Source organism: Tursiops truncatus, chromosome 3 (genome assembly GCF_011762595.2).
Source record: "Tursiops truncatus isolate mTurTru1 chromosome 3, mTurTru1.mat.Y, whole genome shotgun sequence".
In the NCBI taxonomy this organism is placed as follows: Eukaryota; Metazoa; Chordata; class Mammalia; order Artiodactyla; family Delphinidae; genus Tursiops; species Tursiops truncatus.
The window spans coordinates 132,180,465-132,201,994 of NC_047036.1; the positions used below are offsets into that span (position 1 = coordinate 132,180,465).

Consider the following 21,530-nt stretch of genomic DNA (forward strand, 5'->3'; position numbering starts at 1 on the left):
TCCATTTTTAAGGAAAGTAAAAATTGTTGGTGAGGTTGTAGAACACTTGGAAGGAATGCTTGTACATTGGGGGTGGGAATATAAAATGGTGAACCCACTGAGCCAAACGGCATGGTAGTTCCTCAGAAAGCTAAACACAGAATTACCATATGACCCAGCAATTTCATCTTAGTTATATACCCCAAAAATCTTAAGCAGAGACTTTAACAGATACTTGTACACCAATGATCATTGCACTATTATAGCCAAACAGTGGAAACACCCCCAAGTGTCTATCAACAGATGAACAGATAAACAAAACGTGGTGTATACATACAATGGAATGTTATTCATCCATAGAAAGGAATGAAGTTCTGATACATGGTACAACATAGGTGAAACTTAAAAACATTACACTATATGAAAAAGCCATACAAAGAAGGACAAATATTATTCTGCTTATATGAAATATCTAGAATAGGCAAATTCAGACAGAAAGTAGAATGGTGGTTGCCAGGGGCTGAGGGAAGGGGTAATGGGAGTTATTGCTTAATTGTTACTGACTTTCTCCTCGGGTGATGAAGAAGATTTGAAAATAGATAACGTACATAATTTTGTACAACGTTGTAATGTAATTAATACCACTGAATTGTACATTAAAAATGGATAAAATGGCAACTTTTATGGTATATATGTATTACCACAATTTTTTTTTTAAAAAAAGAATCCAGGCAGAAACCAGAGCATTTTCTTATAGGCTTCATCATTTGCTGGGGGTAGAAAAGCCCCACAATGAACCAAGATAGATAAGATGGATTTAAAATTCAAATAGAAAATTACCCAGCCTACTTTAACATAAACATTCAATGCATTGTCTACATTCCACATTCCTGGTGTTTTTAAGTCATGACTCAAGTTTGAAATGATGCCCTTGCCATGGTCCAAGATTCTCCATCATACTGGAAATCCAAAGGGGTGGCTGGTACCAAAGACACAAATGAGAGTCAGGAGAGGACAGCAAATGACAACTGTCAACAGATGTGCAGAAGCCACAAGAGTATCAGCATCACCTTAGGGGAATTTAGGATGGAAAACAGGATTAAACCAAAAGCCAAAACTTAGAGGTGTTCATGAAAATTAGCTGTGAACCAGGAGCAACAGCTGAGAGTAAGAACCACAGCTGGAGTGGGCAATGCCCTGGGGTCAACCACAGTGGACCACAAAAGAGCAAAATCAGAGCTGAGCACAGGGCCCAGAGACAAAAAAAGATAAAGCAGGGTCAGAGTTCAGAAAAGGATGGCAAGGCAGAGGGGTCAGGAATCGGGATGGCTAACAGGAGCGCGGTTTGATCGTGAGCTTCTGAGACACCTTCAAAGCGTCTGTGCCCCCTGCTTCAGAACTCCACCAAGCGAGGTTATAAAAACGCAAGTAGTAGGACCCAATTCCAGACTCACTGAATCAGCATCTCCTGGGGGTTGGACCCAGGTATACGTATTCTAACATGTTCCCAGATGCTTCTTAGGCTCTCTAAAGTATGAGAACCACAAATCATTCACACAGCTTCTGAGATAGACTGGAAGCCCCCAGGTTCAACATCATGCCCAAGATCTATCCTCACTGGGGGCTATGCAGGTCCTGCCAGCAAGTTTTAGTAAACATAGACTCTGAACTGGCTGGGGCTGGAGAGGGAACTACGACAACGGCACCAACTATTTATGGGGCACCCACCCTGTGCCAGTGCTTTCCTAGCATTGGTACATTTAATGCTTACTTATGAGGAGGGTCCCATTATTATTCCCAATTTACAGGTGATGAAACTCAGACTAAGAGAAACCAAACGACTTGTCCTGGGCCACCTAGCCGGGCAAGAGCAGCTTCAGGTTCTGGGCCAGGTTGACTCCAAGACCTGTGCTCTTTCCATATACCAATGTGTCACAGAATTTTTCAACCATTGTTTTAAAAAGGTGGTGGATGAAGAGGAGATTGTAGCACTAGCTGTTGGTGAGTCTTTGGTTAATTAAAAACTTATTTCACCATGGCATGTCCAGGGCATTACGGGGAAGCAAGACTCTGCTGTCTTTTCTAATTATCTTGATCCCCCAGTCAGAAGGTATTGTCAGGTTGTGTAATCTCGTTTGTTTTTTTGTTTTGTTTTTTTTCATCCCAGTGAAGAAGGATCTGAGATTAAGTTTAGGAAGAGATTGAAAACCAAAGCTCAGAGGAACAGAATAAAATGATGCAGAGGCATCCTGAATCAGGAGAAAAAAAATGATAGGACTTTGTTGATGGAGCTGCTGAAGGAAGATAAGATGCTGAAGGCATCTCAGAGGGAAGAAGAGCAGGGGGAATGAAAGAGAGCAGAGCCCAGGGAAGAGAGATAACCGGGTGGAGAACAGAGATAAAAGGCAGCCTACGGGCAAGGCCAGGGAGGAGGACGGCAGGCTCTCCAGGCCACTTCCTTTCTCTTTCTGTTTTGTTTCTGCCTCTCAGGTTATATCTTCAAAGGGAGGGAGGAGGCCATTTTGGAGCATATGTTAAATGTTCAATCCTGATCATTCAATCTCTATGCCTGAAAACATAGCCACATTTGGTGGTAAATCTAAACTCTAGTCTCTTCAAGAATGTGAGGCCCAGGCCCAAAGACCTTCTGGCTTCATGTCCTTCACATTCCCCCCACTCCCATTTCCAGGTCTGTTGTATTCAGACAGACGTAGGCAGGGAGAACACCTGATTTTCCTGAGGTTATTAGGGGGAAACCTACAACTTCCAGCTGAATAGCCCTTTCCACCTCACACACTAGTATAATCATTGAGAGATCACCATGGTACTTTATGTATCTGGAGGGGCCAGGGCACAGGGGCGAAGGCCCTGGGCTTTGGAGCTGCTCCAGAATTTGAATCCAGCTCGACTGCAGACAAGCTACTTTTTGAATCTGAGCTTCCATTTCCTCATCTATCAAACGGATAAAACTGGCAGCTCCCTCAGAGAGACGTTGCTATGATTAAATAAAATAGTGCATTTAAAGTGCTTAGGGTCCAGGAGATGGAAGCAACCTAAGTGTCCATCATCAGATGAATGGATAAAGAAGATGTGGCACATATATACAATGGAATATTACTCAGCCATAAAAAGAAACGAAATTGAGCTATTTGTAATGAGGTGGATAGACCTAGAGTCTGTCATACAGAGTGAAGTAAGTCAGAAAGAGAAAGACAAACACCGTATGTTAACACATATATATGGAATTTAAGAAAAAAAAATGTCATGAAGAACCTAGGGCTAAGACAGGAATAAAGACACAGACCTACTAGAGAATGGACTTGAGAATATGGGGAGGGGGAAGGGTAAGCTGTGACAAAGCGAGAGAGAGGCATGGACATATATACACTACCAAACGTAACGTAGATAGCTAGTGGGAAGCAGTCGCATAGCACAGGGAGATCAGCTCGGTGCTTTGTGACCACCTAGAGGGGTGGGATAGGGAGGGTGGGAGGGAGGGAGACTCAAGAGGGAAGAGATACGGGAACATATGTATAACTGATTCACTTTGTTATAAAGCAGAAACCAACACACCACTGTAAAGCAATTATACTCCAATAAAGATGTAAAAAAAATAAAAATAAATAAAGTGCTTAGGGTAGTGCCTGGCACACAGAAGTGCTGAAATCATGTTGGTGCTGACTGCTGGCCCTGTGAGTAGGTCCAAGTGCAAAGCTAGGTGCACATGGCAGGCACCCCATGAAGATGATATTGACTCCTGGATTGAGGGCGCTTGATTCTAGCTCTCATTCACGATAGAGGGAACCTGGAAGGTCACTGGACCTCTCTGTGCTTCCCTTTTTCTCCTTTATAAAATGGAGATGCACCCTTCCTCTGACACAGACTGCTATGTGTTTGAAAATGCTTAGAAAAGTATGAAACAGCATAGAAATACAGAAGTGGTCATTTCCATTACTCTAACACTGCACTTTTACCAAGCTGACCACTCTCTACCGAGCTTACAAAGTTTCACGGTAGCTAAGAATTTTCGCTCTAATTGGCCATCACCTCCTAGGGCAGAATGTTTCTACCCCCATCCTGCATTGATGCCGGACACTTGCATCAAAGGCACAGTTCCACAGCTTCCAGGAAGTGTGCATGCAGAATTCCAAACATTCATTCTTTTTTCTCTCTTCGTTCTTTTTGCCTCTCAGGTACATTAGAAATGATTCAAATTTCTGTACTATGCATTTAGCATAATAAAGACGGAAATGGCTTTGTAGACTGTAAGCTGTCTGGGAACAGGGACCAGGCAGGTCTGTCGAGTTCATCGTTATACCCCAGCACCCAACACGGCCCTTTGGCACATAGGAGACACCCAATACGCTTTTGTTAGATGAGTGAATGTGGTAGAAATCAAGACTGTTTGCCCAACAGCCGTTCCCAGGTTCTCCCATGCTGACTGATCCTAAGTTTTGGCTGAACGGCAATGTGCCCAGCCTCAGTCCCTCTTGCCTAAGGGTGGGCCTGTGACCCAGTGAAATGTATGCGGAGGTCTTCTGGTAAACTCTATGAAACATTTCCCTTTTTGACAAAAGATAAGTGTCATATTAGGGAAAAAGTCCCATTTCCCATCTACCCCTTCCTTCCTGCCTGGGATGCAGGAAGAGTCAAGGGAAGTCACAGAGACTCTAATATCTCATTGCCAACTAAAGGATGTCACTAACCACCTGGCTCTACAAGGATTGAGTGATGAGCCACCGTAGCAGCCAACCTTCAACACACCCTGAAAGAAGTTCAGGGCGGAGATCAGGAGTGAGAAACTCTGTGCTCTGGGGGAAAAGGCAGAACAGTCCTTCAGACAGTTAGATATTTTCAGAAGAAAACTTTTATGAACCTGGATTCTTGCATCTTCACATACTTAGAAAAGCACTAAAACCATTAACTGTCTGTTCCTTGTGACTAGCAGCAACCTTCTACAGAGATGTGAATGTACTCCCTTGGATGAACATACGCCCTTCACCAAATTCACATATATACAGGGTCTCCCATTATATTTAGGTACCGGAGGGCAGAGAGTTGCCTTTTGACCAAGTTCCTTGTTCTGCAACAAAGGTTTCCACTTAGCCCATCCTCCATGTTTCTCTTATCACCTTGGTGCCCTCTCCTCATTATGCCTCTGATACCTCTGAAGAGATTCACAGCACTGCCCTGTCCCCCACCCAGACATTCCTTCTCTGTTTATCTTTTCTGTTTTCTCATTATCGCTTTCCACAAACCAAATAGTACATCTTGGTTTTTAATTACTTTAATGGGCCTCATGTCCACAGTAATTGGGACATTGAGGTCATTATCCTGTCTCCTCAGCTCTTCTTGAACAATTTTATTGATCATTTCTTGGACTAGACTCACATAAACCTATAATTTAGACCAAGGGTTAACCTGATTAATTAGCATCATTACTTTCTGGTGCAAAGCTGTCCTCCCTTTAAAATAGTGGTTTGCAAACATGGCCGTATATTAGAAGTACCTGAGGTGCTTTAAAAACTCCTGAAGCCCAGGTCTCCCCCATGCCAATTAAACCAAGAGTGCAGAGGGGAGTCCAGCTTCAGGACTTTTTTAAGCTCCCCACAAGTTTCCAGTGTACAGCCAAGTTTGAAAATCAGTGGTTTAGACAAGGACTTCCCAATCTTTAATGTGCATGTGAATCACACAGAGGCCTTATTTAAATGCAGATTTTGAGGGTCTGGGGTGGGACTGATATTCTGCATTACTAACTAGCTCCCAGGTGATGACAATATTTGTCTGAGGCCCACAGTTTGCATGGCAAGAGGCTAGAAACTAGATTTTGCAGTCTATTCTAATGCTGGATCTGAAATTAAATTCCCCTTGGGTCCAATTTGCAAAGTCACAGAAAAAAAATAATCCCTGCAATAAAGTCAAGAGCTGGGGCAGTGAATGAAAGAACTCAGAGAGTTGTTGTCTTTGATCTCTAATTTAGTTATGGACTTGGGTTGACAAACCATCCCAGTTTGTCGGGGACCGAGGGGAGGTTCTTGCCTGCAAGGATTTTGAGTGTTAAAACTGGGACAGGGCTTCCCCGGTGGTGCAGTGGTTGAGAGTCCGCCTGCCAATGCAGGGGACACGGGTTTGTACCCCGGTTCGGGAAGATACCACATGCCGCGGAGCGGCTGGGCACGTGAGCCATAGCCGCTGAGGCTGTGCGTCCGGAGCCTGTGCTCCACAACGGGAGAGGTCACAACAGTGAGAGGCCCGCGTACCGCAAAACAAAAAACAAAAAACTGGGACAAGCTGGCCACCCTAGTTAATGGCGGCGTCCCTAAGAGAGCAACAGCCGAGCTTTGCACTTCAGCGTTCCGATTCCTCTTTCTGAGAAAAGGAGTCCACCTCAGGGTCACGTGTGTGCCGGGAAAGATAGCTTATGGAAAAGAAATGCGGAGTTGCATGCCCAACAAGAACTTAAAGAATGTGACTTCAAAGGGTAACTAATCAGGCAGGTGAAATTAGAAAATTCCAAGAACAAGGTTATACCAGGGCCGTAGAGGTCAATCTAGGGTTACATGGTTTAGGTCTCTGCTCTAGCACTGGTTTCCTGTGTAGCCTGGGGTAACTCATTCCCCCTCTCTGGGCCTCAGTTTCATCAGCTAAGAAATGAGAGTTGAATCGAAGGGTGTGTAGCGTCTTTCCTGTTTCCCCGTCCCCCGACTGCTTATGCAACACGGATAAAGCTACAGCAGAAGTACACCTTTCAGCGCAGTTAGAAAGTGAACCCACCTTCTGTTTTGCGAGCAGCCATCCCCAGGTCTCTCCAGGCTCCTCCACAGCAGCATGAGCGTTCATCATATTCCGGGAACACTTCCCTTTGCTGTCCTTTAGTGCTCAGAGAGCCGAGAACTCACGGTGCTTGTTGTTGTTTTTTTTTCCTTAAGACTGTAACATGCGGACAAATCTAAATGAAACTCTTTCGGATCCAGCCTTTTGGGTACAAGTGGTTTCCTCCCTCCACGCAGGGAGCCCACTTAACTTTTCGTTTTTCTTTAGAGAGACAAAGAGCCTTGCCAGCCACCCACTGCCGGATTCCTGTTAACCTTTCATTAAGCCCGCTGACACCTGACTTCAGCTCTTCATGACTTAGTTCAACACATTCCCATTTCAGTGGGTCCACCTGGCTTCATTAAGGTTCCTGCCAGCTTCTCTACTAGCAGCTTCCTCCGCAAATGCAGATAAGCTCCTGCGTAACTAATACGGGGGGCAAGGGAAGATTGAGCTCTAAAGGGGTTGGCATTGGAGAAGCATCCCAACACTCAGGTTGCCATGGACCTGAGTAAACTAAAACCCATTTCGGACCAACACGGGTCAGTGTCTCAGTTTCAAATGCTTGAAGTGTTAAACGAGGGCCATCCCTGTGAAGTATGGGGTAGTGGTGAAGAGCCTGGAGTCCTTCAGGCCTGGTTTCCAGACACGGCTCTGTCACAGCGGGTAGGACTATGTGACCTTGAGCAAATTTCTTCACCTCTCTCTGCTTCTCGGGAGTAATATACTGTTTCATGGGGCAGCTGTGAGGATTCAATGAGAAACTGCCTTGACGCACTTGGTAGAGGAGCACCCAGAACATAGCAAACGCTCTTTAAGGATGGGATGTTATCCATTTCTTTTAGTCTAGAAAGGCCAAGGTGGAGGTTTCAGAATTAGGTTGCTTTAAATCCTCAAGGTTTGACTGTGGTCCCACCATGTAAACATCAACTGTAAGAGCCCTGTCGCCATCAAATTCCTTCCCTGTGGGAATAAAAACACGACTCTGATTCCCTTCTACTGCATTTCCCCGGTGGGTTTTGTCTCAGTTAGATTTTTAGGCTCCTTAAGGGAAGTGATTCTCTCTTCTGGGCCCCCTACGCAATAGATACTAGGGAGTTATTTGTAGACTGCTACCAATTCATCCTGATTGCACAGAGAGGGAAAGAGGAACAAGTGCCCCAGCAAACTCCTCGGATCAAGGAGTCTCAGTATAGAAAACCATAATTCAAAAAGAGTCATGTACCAAAATGTTCATTGCAGCTCTATTTACAATAGCCTGGAGATGGAAACAACCTAAGTGTCCATCATCGGATGAATGGATAAAGAAGATGTGGCACATATATACAATGGAATATTACTCAGCCGTAAAAAGAAACGAAATTGAGCTATTTGTAATGAGGTGGATAGACCTAGAGTCTGTCATACAGAGTGAAGTAAGTCAGAAAGAGAAAGACAAATACCATATGCTAACACATATATATGGAATTTAAGGAAAAAAAAAGTCTGGAAGAACCTAGGGGTAAGACAGGAATAAAGACACAGACCTACTAGAGAATGGACTTGATGATATGGGGAGTGGGAAGGGTAAGCTGTGACAAAGTGAGAGAGAGGCATGGACATATATACACTACCAAATGTAAGGTAGATAGCTAGTGGGAAGCAGCCGCATAGCACAGGGAGGTCAGTTCGATGCTTTGTGACCGCCTGGAGGGGTGGGATAGGGAGGGTAGGTGGGAGGGAGACGCAAGAGGGAAGAGATATGAGAACATATGTATATGTATAACTGATTCACTTTGTTATAAAGCAGAAACTAACACACCATTGTAAAGCAATTATACTCCAATAAAGATGTAAAAAAGAGTCTCAGTATAAGAATTATATATTTATTAATTCGTCATTCTGTGACTTCCACTCCCCACCCCCTAAACCTTTGAGTCTCAAACTAGCTGCCTTGTTCTAGTTCCTGGCCATGTTCTGCTTGCCTAGGACATTCTTTTTATTTTTATTTTTTTTGCGGTATGCGGGCCTCTCACTGTTGTGGCCTCTCCCATTGTGGAGCACAGGCTCCGGACGCGCAGGCTCAGCGGCCACGGCTCACGGGCCCAGCCGCTCCGCGGCATGTGGGATCCTCCCGGACCGGGGCACGAACCCGTGTCCCCCGCATCGGCAGGCGGACTCTCAACCACTGCGCCACCAGGGAAGCCCTAGGACATTATTTTAATACTAAGTGTGAGTGTTAGTGCCTGTAAGTGGACACACAAACTTCCATTTCAGTAGAGGCCACATCACTTCCCCCTGCTTCACTCCTCCGCATCAGCTGCCCATCCTGAGTTTGCCACCCCAGCCTTGGGCAGAGCCTAAGGGTGCTTCTTCTATGCCCCCTTGGGTGGAAATCAGGAGATAGGAATCTCACATCTGCATTGGGAAGATTCCTCTGTCACAGCATGGAGAACAAATTGGAGACGGAAAGGAGTGAAGTTGGTGAGGGTGGTTAGAAGCTACCCTAAGAGTCCAGGCAGGAAGTAATGCTAGCTTAACCGAGGGCTGACAAGGAGCCCACCCAGACCTTGGGCACTGGCTGCTGGAAACTCCCACTGCCCCGCGCCCCCCCCGATGGCCACACCCACCAGCACAGAGCCCTGGTTACAGGAGAGTATTTTCTTACAATCTCCATCCTCCTATTAGGGGTTATTATGCTTCCATAGTTCTCAAACTCTAAGGTGCATCATAATCACCTGGAAGACTTGTTCAACTACAGATCACGGGGCTCCACTTGGGAGTTTCTGAGTCAGTAGGTGTGGTGCGGGGATGAGAATGTGTATGACTAACAAGGTCCAGGTGATACTCAGGCTGCTGGTCTGAAGTGCCCCGTTTGAGAACCACGCAGCAACAGCAGTGGTTCTCAGCCCTGGCTGCACATTAGAGCCACTTGGAGCATTAAAAAAAAAAAAAAATTCAGATGCCCAGGCCACACCCTAGACCAATAACAAAAGAATCTTCTAAAGGGTAGGACTCAGGAATCGACATGTTAAAATATTCCCCAGATAACTGCAGTGTTCAGCTAAGGTTGAGAGCTACTAGGCTAGAGGGTCCTGGAGGCCATTACCAGTTGTAAAATACTACAACTACTCATTTAGATGTTTCTGAATCTGACCAAGGAGCTGCAGAAATATAGTTGGGAAAAGACTGAAGATGGCCCCTTGCAAAACACAAAGATACTCATTGAGCTGACATGTTCTGTTTAGGGGGTATGGTATTTGCTGTCGGCTTTTCTAGGCAGACCCGAGTTGGTCATGGCACTGGTGGTGGTCGTTTGGGAAGGTGGGTAGGCAGGCAGCATGAGCTAAGTTAGGATGGGGTGTCTCAGTGACCCATGAAATATTAAAACCTGTTTGTACAAGGTCACCTAGTCCCACTCCATTTTCCAGATGGGGACACTGGAGCCCTGCACCTGTCTCTACTGCCCCACACCCACCCACCCCCAGTTTCTAAATTTGAATGTAACAGGCTGGTCAAGTCATTTCCAGCATTTTCAGTTAGCACAGAGGAGAAAGTCAAGCTAAATAAAGAAGCAACCAGCGTTCTGCTAATTATTTCCTTCACTTAGTCCAAACCTGCCACTCACCTCGGCACCGAAAGAGTGAGGCAGAAGGCATGCTGCCCTGGGCAGGTAGTTCTCCAAGTGCTCAGGTAAGAGGGGGATGTTTTTTTTTTTTTTTAAACATCTTTATTGGGGTATAATTGCTTTACAAGGATGTGTTAGTTTCTGCTTTATAACAAAGTGAATCAGTTATACATATACATATGTTCCCGTATCTCTTCCCTCTTGCGTCTCCCTCCATCCCACCCTCCCTATCCCACCCCTCCGGGATGTTTTTATTAACTGCTGGATCCGTGTGAACTAACAGTTCGAGGAATCTAGAGGCTGTGGCAGTCAAGTCATAAGACTGCTTTTTTCCCCCTCTCTTAAAAGTAATGTCAAGAGAGTCGAAATATAAAGTATGGTTACCTGGAAAGACTGTGCACTTATTTCATTAAGGCGGTTACTGCCCCAAACATACCAGGAAGTATTTCAGACAAATTTCTTTCAGCTCTGGCTGACGCTCCACATTTCTGCCCAACCAGAGGCCTCTCACTCAGGTGCACATTCTTTCCATTCAGTCATCAACTGCTTGTTTTAACCTCTCTCCCATGGTTCCTCATGCTACTAGCTCTCAAAGTAGGTTTAAATAAACCTATTCTTATTGAGGAGTCAATTCCCATGAACTTTATTTAGAGAAACTGATCTGGACCGACTCACTGTCACATCCATGTGCCCGCCCTGTTTGAACATCCATGTCATTCGCCACAATTTACTCTGATGAACTCTTGGCTGTTTCCAACATTAAATTCCCCAAGCAAGAATTAAGATGTGACACTATGGTCGCCTCTAAAGATACTCAGGTGTGAACAGAAAATAATAGAAAACCTAGACATTTTAGAGGGGAGTCAAAATGATGGTGTGATTCCATGTCGTTTCCTGAATTATTGATGACAGTCAATACATAATATATCATCAATATGTTATTGATGACAATCAATAACGCAGGGATGCTCATACCATACCCAGAGTGGGGCCCTGAATTCTTCAAGCTGGGCATAAAAGGAGAGATACAAATGCATGCAAGGCAAAGGCAACTAGGGTAGGGAAGGGACCAGAAATCATGTTCCAGAAACAAGGCAATTTAGAGAAACATGAGGTTCTCCTTTCAGTATCTGGAGCACTGCTACCAGGTTGAAGAGAGTTTAGACCTGTTCTGTGTAAGCACAAGTTCAACTAGGACCAGCAGGCAGATGCTATCTGGACACAGACTTTGTTCTAAATATTTCGAAGTCTCAGAAGTGCCCTGAGATTGAATGGACTTCCTTGGGTGTGATAGTGAGTTCACCATCCCTGAAGGTGTTCAATTATACTGTGGAAGATCACTTAGCAGTGATGCTACAGAGATTAAACCATGAGAAGGTGTGGTCTCTAAGGTAACTTTCACTTGTGAAACTAAGGCAAGACTGGATCAGTGACACCAAGGCAACAGACGGTTTTAAAAAAAAAAATTCTAAGACTTATTTTGATAATTCACACATCATATCCTCATCCTCAATCCTAAGAGAAAGGGGCACTTTAGAGTGTGAAAAGACCATCTTCATTTTCTCTTTCGTCGAGTACATTTTTACCTTCTCCAGCACTGTCTAGCCTGTAAAGAGAGAAGAGAGGCTGATGATGAGAAACACCAAGACCAGGAATGAATGGATGCTGGTAGATTATAAAACACCTAATCAAGGGCTGTTAGAGTTAAAAGGGCTCAGAGTCCAGTCCAAGCCTCACATTTCACAGATGGGAAAACTGAGGCCACAGGGGATAAAGGGCTTTTGCCAATCTATTATAATAAGGGGATTTAAAGTTTCTGTATTAGCAAAGTATAAAATCATGATCTAAATTTACCAAGAGGATCTCCAAGTATGACTTTGAAAAGTTACCTTGCTAACCTTTAGTTTCCCTACTTGTTAAAATTTACTTGTTAATATAGATATTGTGGTATTGATGCAATTATTAGGTGAAAGCAAGGTCTTCATCACAGTTTACACCAAATCTTTTCATTTCTTTACCAAAAAGCTATTTAACAGGACAGATATCCAAAATCCCTTTCCAAAGACTCTTCAAATTATTTAAAAAACAAAACAAAAACCTGCTCCCATGGTCTAATTTGCCAGAGGAATTAAATCCCAGGAATGATACTGTACATGCTTTTTCATTTTCCATACTGCCAACTCTCCTCTCAGTGAACTCCAGTTTAACAATGACCTTTTAAAGTGAGTCACCCAGAGTGGAACAACTAATGGGTAGAATGACATATCACCTTCTTTCTTTTGCATGTCATACTTCTGTTAATGCAACCTGCCACTGTATTTGCATTTTGGACAAATATCACAGTGTTAACCAAGACAGAGGTTAACGTGAGCTGAATCCCCACATCTTTTCCACCTCTAATGCCACATTTCTCCAACCGTGTATTTAATCCGAATACAAACACAAGTCATTAAACCACTGAGTAGTATCTAATCATTTGTAACAGCTTGTACAATCATTACAACAGTCAGTCATGCAAGATGAATTACCTGGTGTGTTTCTGGACACAATTGGTTTTCATGACTTTCCCTGAAAAGACAAGGCCAGGTTAGAAGCAGAGTAGCTGTGCTTATGTGAAATGCTGGGGGAAGGACAGAGCAACATTATGAAGAGCAGAGGTGGTCCAAAGGTGGGAACTTAGGAACTGGATTTGGTAGAGAAAGCCACTCCTTTCCCCAGATCAGATGATTGCTTCTTTAGGCCCCTAGTTACTGCTCATCAATCACAGAGTTGTTCCAACATTGTGGGCAATGGCGTTAAGCTGCTTTATTCTTATTTTTTTGTTGTTGTTTTGTTTTTGGCCAGGCTATGAGGCTTGAGGAATCTTAGTTCCCCGACCAGGGATTGAACCCAGGCCCCGGCAGTGAAAGGGAGGGCGACTGGAGGGCAAGGGAATTCCCTAAGCTGCTTTATTCTTGAGTTATTTGAATTCAAGTACTCACTTGGGTTTTAAAACACTTCCTTAGGACATGCACCCATAATTTCCCAAACTGTAACATGCCTTTGTATGAAGGTTAATGACAAACTTCCACTAAGCTCCACACTTCCTTTTGTAGTGCTCACTAGGGATAGATGTGGAGACACACGAGTTTCCCTGTTGTTGCTCAAACAGGCTGAGATGGTTACTACTAGTCAGAGCTCCTCACTTACTACCAGTTTCTGTTAATGACTACAGAACAATTTTTTCCCCATTTTTACAGGACCGGGTGCTACGTGCCTATACTTGGCATGAAAACTATAAACCCCGGTTCATGATTTCTTTTTGCAATGTTTTAAAACTTTTTTTTTTTTTTGAAAGCAGGGGAGGGCAGCCACAAGGTCATGGACCAGCTCAAGAATCTAATGACAGCTACGGACCCTGTCCTCTGAAAAATGCAGATATGAACGTACAAGTGCTTTTCCACACAATTTTAAGGGATTCACTGGTCCCCTGAGGTCCATCTGTGGACCCTAGGTTAAGAAGTTTTACTTTAAGGGAACAAATAAGAAGACTGGGGTGATTCACGGCTCTCTTCCTGGGGCATTCCTAGCCAGAGGAAGAGGCTGGGTCAGGGTTTCCTCCACCCCAAGACAGTGATAAGAATAGTACTTCCCACTTAAGGCAGTCAGGAACATGAAATGAGTTAGATATGTCAAGAATATAGCATCAGGACTGGCACAGAATAAGTGTCCAATAAATAAAGGTGCTTTTCTTTCCCAAAATGTAAACTCTATCAGGGGCATGATGCTCAAAGCCTTTAGCATCTTGGGGAGAATGAGTTTACCTCTAAGCTCCTTGACGGGGATGATGAGGGCAATGATAGAAGTGGGACTCTAAGGAATGGGGAAAACAGGCAGGAAGCAGAATCCATCCACTCCCAGATCCCCCTGGAGTTTCCAAAGCTCTGAAGGGCTTCATCCCACCTGGTCCTGCCCTCCTTACCTCGAAAGAAATATGCCAGAAGCAATGCCAACAGCACAAATCCCAGAGAGGGAGCAATGATCATGAGCAGGTTGTAGTTGTTGGTCATTTTTATCTGGTGAGACACAGGGAAGGCGATTGGGTCACTCATTTCCGAACAGCATCCTCCTGTGAGTTTCCCATCACTAGCACACCATCCAGTGACTGGCAGCTTCACCGCAGCTCACCACCTTTTGCCCAATGTGTCTCAAGATCAAAACAAAGCCAGCCTTATGAATTAGACTTAAAAAAAAAAAAAAAAAGTGGAAAATCTGAAACATTTTACCCAGACCCTTCCCTCAAATTTTCCTAAGTCTTAAACACCAGGCAGTTGAGTTGTGGGGTGTGAAGATTAAAAAAATAACTGTCCTGTAAGCTGTGTCCTCCACTGTCAGATCTCTTTACCGGCCATCGCCTAAATCCTTTCAGCTCTACCTACACCTGTGTGTTAGTTCTTTTCCTGGCTGACTTAGACTTCTAGAGGCAATAAGGTGAAAGAGAAGGTGAAACTCAATATCAAATTTTCTGCAGTCGTGGTTCTCAAAGTGTAGCCAGGGGACGCCCCCATGAGATCAAAATGATTTTCAGGACACATTATTTGCCATTTTTACTGTCATTCTTTCATGAGACGTACAGTGAAGTTTGCCAGAGGTTACAGTTATGTGACATGTGATGTGAAGGTCTCAGTGCTCTGATAACATAATATGCAAGATACGAGAACCTCTATCTCCTATTGAGCCAGACATTAACGAGACTTGCAAAAATGTAAACCAATGCCACTTTTCTCCCTAATATTTTTTCATTCAGGAAAATGTAGTTATTTTTCATAAAGTATTATTTATGTTAACATGTAATGGGTTTGTTATACTTTCTTAAATGAATTCACATTGTTTTTAACTTCTCAGTTTTAATTTTTATGAATATAAAGGGGTCCTGACACCAAACAGCCTGAGAATCACCGCTCTACGGGCAGCATCTAGTTCCCGGGGGGCTACACCATCTCCCATTGGCCAGGCCAGGCTCCATCCCCTCAGCTTCCTGTCCCTTCTCTTACAAGGCAGCAGAGGCAGGGCAATAATCTCTCTCTGAGGAGAGAGAAGGGGAAGAAGGAAGAATGAATGGGACCTTCACGTTTCCCTTATAGGTTGTCTATACTACCTGAAGGTTTTACATGAAGCAGCTTGAGTCATTTTCACAATAATACAAATGAATGAAGGATAAGCTCAGAAAATAAGAGGAACGCTGGTGACAGGTGTTGATTCTGCAGAATGTCACTCATTCTGGGGCAGCAGAGGGACCACAGAATAATTTCAATGTTTTTTGTTTATACTTCTTTTTTCTTTTCAAAGCGTCTGTACATATAGAAGTAACGATATCAACATTATTTCTGCCAAGAGTACAAGTCTACGAATTCCTTCACTGTTTCATAACAGTTGCAATGTATTTTGCCCTTAGATAGATCTGCTCTCCCAGTCCATTTCCACAAAACTTTATTGTGGATTTTAAAACTGTAGGTTATATACTTCAAAATACTTCACAAAAATTTTTACCTGTTCTGATTCAAATCCATTTTGCACAAGAAATGGCGTCTCAGATGCTGGGAAGGAGAAAGAGAAGATAATGTTTATATTTCCTGTGGGAGAATAAAATGCAACACCCTGAAATAGACCCTTCAGTTGATGTGTTTAATCTTTCAATCCCAACTTTCCTTCTTTTGCGTAATTTATTTATGCACGTTTGTTTTGGTATTTTTTTTTAACATCTTTATTGGGGTATAATTGCTTTACAATGGTGTGTTAGTTTCTGCTTTATAACAAAGTGAATCAGTTATACATATGCATATGTTCCCATATCTCTTCCCTCTTGCATCTCCCTCCCTCCCACCCTCCCTATCCCACCCCTCCAGGCTGTCACAAAGCACCAAGCCAATATCCCTGGGCCATGCGGCTGCTTCCAACTAGCTATCTACCTTACTACGTTTGTTAGTGTGTATATGTCCATGACTCTCTCTCGCCCTGTCACAGCTCACCCTTCCCCCTCCCCATAACCTCAAGTCCATTCTCTAGGAGGTCTGCATCTTTATTCCTGCCTTACCCCTAGGTTCTTCATGACATTTTTTTTTTCTTAAATTCCATATATATGTGTTAGCATACGGTATTTGTCTTTTTCTTTCTGACTTACTTCACTCTGTATGACAGACTCTAGGTCTATCCACCTCATTACAAATAGCTCAATTTCGTTTCTTTTTATGGCTGAGTAATATTCCATTGTATATATGTGCCACATCTTCTTTATCCATTCATCCGATGATGGGCACTTAGGTTGTTTCCATCTCCGGGCTATTGTAAATAGAGCTGCAATGAACATTTTGGTACATGACTCTTTTTGAATTTCGGTTTTCTCAGGGTATATGCCCAGTAGTGGGATTGCTGGGTCATATGGTAGTTCTATTTGTAGCTTTTTAAGGAACCTCCATACTGTTCTCCATAGTGGCTGAACCAATTCACATTCCCACCAGCAGTGTATGAGGGTTCCCTTTTCTCCACACCCTCTCCTGGTATGTTTTTATCTAAAGCTCATCTGCTGTCCAGTATTATCCCACAGGAGCATCTCCATTTTATAGATGGGTAGAGTGAGGCATTAGGCCAGGAGGCAATTGAATCTAAATTTTCTTTAAGCCCCAGTAATGCATTCAGGACTTTTCTCCAGCAAGAAAACCTGTCAGTCTATCAGTCAACAAATATTTATTAAGCATTTATTATAGGCCATGCACTATTCTAGCTGTACCATCGACCTTCTCGATGGAGTTTACAACTTAGTACAGAAAACCCAATTTAAACAAATAATGTAAATAGTTGTAAAAAAGCAATTGTGCAAAATTCTGGGAAGAAATAGTATAAGGTGTCAGAGGTACATCATAAGGATGGCTGACCGGTTCTAGAGGGTCACATCCTTGAAAATGTGAAATTTAAGCTGAGACACGGAGTCATGGATTTATAACTGATAGCTGAGTTCAACAAGGGAACCATACTGAGAATCTACCAAGTACTAAGCACGGTTCTGGGCACCAAGAATGCAGAGATGAATATGGCATGGTCCCACCCTCATGAAATTTACAGTACACTAGAGGAGGGAGACCAGAAGCTTATTTCAGCCTAACGGGCCAAAGGTAAGGATGCAGGACGGACAGGCCGCTGGGGAGGGTGGGCAGAGGGAGAGGTACTTAGCCCCATGGTAGTTCAGTGAGTGCTATCAGAATTAAGCTCCGTGAAGACACTGTCCCTCTGTGCCCGCTCAACAGTGGGACTCCAACACTGCCTGACACATACTTGGTGCTCAATAGATGTTTGTTGAATGAGTTAACACCTGAACTGAGTTAAGGTTGTGTAACAATTAACAAAGCAAGATGGTAAAGGCATTTTAGGTAGAACATCAGCAAAGCTATGGAAACATGAAGCAGGATGGTTCCCGTTCAACTGGCAAGCGTCTGTGCAGGTGTGAAATGAGAAGTGGGGGGTGGCAGGGGATGGCACGGAGATGGGCAGGAACCAGTCACGGAAGGCCTTTTGTTTCATGCTGCTAAGTCACCCTTTAGTTCTGTAAGCAGTGGGAAACCACAGAAACGTTTCAAGCAGGTTATGATCCAGTTAGGAGGATAAGAGAACAGCCAAGAGATTACTATCTACCTGATTCCAGGTCTGAAATTCAGAGCTAGAAGTGAAGGGAGAGAGACAGATTCCAGAAATGCTTAGGAGGGAGATCAAGAGGATACGGACATTGAATGGGGGGTGGGAAAGAGCTGAGTCGAAGTTTCCTCCTTGAGAAAGCGGGCCATTGCCTGAACTGTCCCCTAGGATCGGGAAGAGAAGCAGCAGCAAGGCAGTGGGCAAAAGGCAAGGAGCTCAGATTTAGAGTCGCTGAGTGTAAGCCACCAGAGGGACACTGCAAACGCTATTTGCATAATAAGCAGTTGACTGATTTGAATCTGAATCAAAGTCGGGAAAAGGTTGGAGCTGGAGATACTGATTTAGGAGACATCAGGATCCAGGCAGCAGATAAAAACCTCAGAGTGTATAAGAAACCCAAGGGCTACATGTCCAGAGAAACGGGGGAGCAGGAACCCTGAGAAATCCTAGCACTTAAAAGGTAGGCAGAGGAGGGGCTTCGCTGGTGGCGTAGTTGTTGAGAGTTCGCCTGCCGATGCAGGGGACACGGGTTTGGGCCCCTGTCCGGGAAGATCCCACATGCCGCGGAGCGCCTGGGCCTGTGAGCCATGGCCGCTGAGCCTGTGCGTCCGGAGCCTGTGCTCCGCAACAGGAGAGGCCACAACAGTGAGAGGCCCGCGTACCGCAAAAAAAAAAAAAAAAGGTAGGGAGAGGAGGTGGAGGAGAAGGAAGAAGAGACAGGGCAGGGGGCAGCGAGTGAGAGCAGTGTCCCGGGGCCAGGGCAGGGGAGAATGTCCAGGAGGGATGCAAAGTCGTATGTGCAATAAAACCTTCCCGTAGAAGCAGAACACAAAGCCACACACAGAGGAGGCCCGAATGGAACAAATAGGGTAATAATTATTGAAATTGATCGCTGTTTCCCCCAAGCTTCTCTGCACTCAAGGCAAAAGGAGAAACGTGACAGGTTTTGTAAGGTTCATAATTTGGTACAAGACAGCTTATTTGTTCTACAGGGAAAGTGACTTGTTGAATGCCTAGGAGCATAAAACTCGGAGGGGGATATTCAGCATGTTTTCATATCCTACATCTTAGTTAATGTTGTTTTTCTCTCAGCTATTATCCCCTAGAGCTGGAAACTGCATGTAAGTATTCAAAATTCCTACCCTGTTCTGTCAAAATCCTGCTGAAATCATTTGTGATGGGTAAGCCTGAAATTGAAACCATCAAAGAGAAAAGCCAGCCTGGGTCATTTTTGTCAGAGCTAATCTGTATTTTAAATTGGAGGTGTCTAAAGGGAGACACATTTTGCAAACACAAACACTACCGAGTGATACCAGACAGGACTTTTTCTTCTCCTTCTTCTCCTTCTCCCTTCTGAAAATGCCAGAAGCCCAAATGGAAGTACTCATAGGGCTGCAGTGTTATACACCAAAGAGCAACAAGAAGTACACATTGGTGGTTGGCTTTTCTTCCTTGTGAAAAGTAGCAATGCCTGCGGCTGGGGGATAGGAGTTAGACAAGTCCAGGCTATTGGTTTTCGTGTCCTCTGTGTTCTGCTGGCCATTACATTCTCAAGGCCCTGAACGCTGCCACGAGCACGTTCAGGCAGAGGCAGAGCCTCCCAGAACTTGCAAGAAAAGCAATTCTGTGAGAGAGGAATTGTAGTGGGTTGAATATTGTCCCCACGCCCACCCCCTGCAAATCATGTCCAAGTAGAACCTCAGATTGCAACCTTATTTAGAAATAGGGTCTTTACAGATGTAATTAGTTAAGGATCTTAAGATGAAATCATCCTAGATTTAGGATAGGCCCTAAATCCAATGGCCGGTACCTTTACAGGAAGAGAAGAGGACACACAGAGCCACACACAGAGAAGGTCATGTGAACACGCAGGCAGAGACGAGAGTGACCCTGCCATAAATCAAGGAATCCCTGCGGCACCAGAAGCTGGAAGAGGCGAGGAAATATTCTCCTCTAGAGCCTTCAGAGAGAGTAAGGCTGTGCTGATACCTGGATTTCAGACTGCTAGCCTCCAGAACCATGAGAGAATAACTTTCTGTTGTTTTAAGCCACCTTGTTTGTGATAATTGTTACCGCAGCCCTGGGAAACAGATATAGGTATTAAAGGAAATTGACATATGAAGAACGAGAGTGGCCTTCCATGGAGGAAACCAGCCTAAGAAAGAAAAAGGAAATGGGTGCTGAGCACATATAAGATGACTAAATGGGTATAATGATTTGCATTGAATCTAGAAAAGTGATGGTCCAGAGCCGTGGTCTCCAGAGAGGGCTCAGCGCTCACCTGGACTGTGCAAGGCCATCCACTGGGAGTGGGGAAAATGAGAGCTTCTGTTTACATTTAATTAAATTGAATCCTTGCAACATTTATTCGGGAGGGATATATTCCAACATGTACATGTTAGTATGGAGGTGTATTTGAACAAATTACCAATAAGCGTTTTACCACTAATAATACATTTTTAGCCTGGTCAAGAGAGGAAGAATGAGTCACTTGGAGACTATGGTAGACAAATTAATGAAACCCAAAGGTGTCTGTGTCTAATCTTCAGAATTTGTGATATGTATATGTATGGCAAAGGAGACTTTGCAGTGTGATCAAGTGAAGGCTCTTGAGATGGGAAGATTATCCTGCATTACCCAGTGGCCCAATACAATTATCCTGCATTACCCAGTGGCCCAATGTGATTACAAGGATCCTTATAAGAGGGAGGCCAAAATGTCAAAGCTGGGATAGGTGAGGATGGAAGAAGAGGCCAGAGAGAAAGAGAGATTTGAAGATCCTATGTTGCCGACTTAAAGATGGAGGTAATGGGCTGAAAACCAAAGAAAGCAAGTGACATGCAAACGCTGGAAAAGGCAAGGAAATTGATTCCCCCCCAGACAATTCGGAAGGAATACAGCCCCACCAACCCCTTGATTTTAGGACTTCTGACCTCCAGAACTATAAGATTAATCTGTGCTATTTTAAGACACTACCATTCAGGTAATTTTTTATTTATTATTTATTTTAATTTATTTATTTTAATTTATTATTTATTTATTATTATTATTATTTATTAATTTATTATTTATTTATTTTAATTATTCAGGTAATAACAGCAACAGAAAACTAACACAGAGACACTAGCCTCCAAGACAACAGTGGCTCTGGGGATGGGCACATGGGATGAAAGGCAGATTGACTTTCTATTTAAAAGTTTTTTGTACGCTTTGTAGTTTTGTCATGCAGGTGTAGTATCTATCTTAAAAAAAATTAGTTAAATTGCAAGAACAACAACAAAAGAATCTTAAGATTAACCATGCTTTTCCCAGGTCCACGTACTCACCAATGCTTCTGATGAATATCAGATTTTCCTACAAGGTGAGAATGTATTTACATTAAAAAAAAAAAAAACCCAAAATAGGGACCCCTTAGCAGTTAGAGTTCACACTGTAAATTAGTAAATTGGCTTGCTGGTTTAATTTT

At 43.7% G+C, this 21,530-nt stretch overlaps 1 protein-coding gene across 1 annotated transcript in view; it reads right to left on the bottom strand.

Annotated features, from left to right (window-relative positions):
- Positions 1 to 10,614: 10,614 nt before the first annotated feature.
- TIMD4 (T cell immunoglobulin and mucin domain containing 4) overlaps positions 10,615 to 21,530 on the bottom strand; it is a 35,865-nt gene continuing 24,949 nt past the window's right edge. Inside the window, exons 6-9 of the mRNA XM_019924884.3 lie at positions 15,929 to 15,975; positions 14,361 to 14,454; positions 12,928 to 12,967; positions 10,615 to 12,005 (exon numbers count right to left, since the gene is read on the bottom strand). Coding sequence (XP_019780443.1) covers positions 11,933 to 12,005; positions 12,928 to 12,967; positions 14,361 to 14,454; positions 15,929 to 15,975 — 254 coding nt within the window. The 3' untranslated portion in view covers positions 10,615 to 11,932. The remainder of the gene's footprint in view (positions 12,006 to 12,927; positions 12,968 to 14,360; positions 14,455 to 15,928; positions 15,976 to 21,530) is intronic.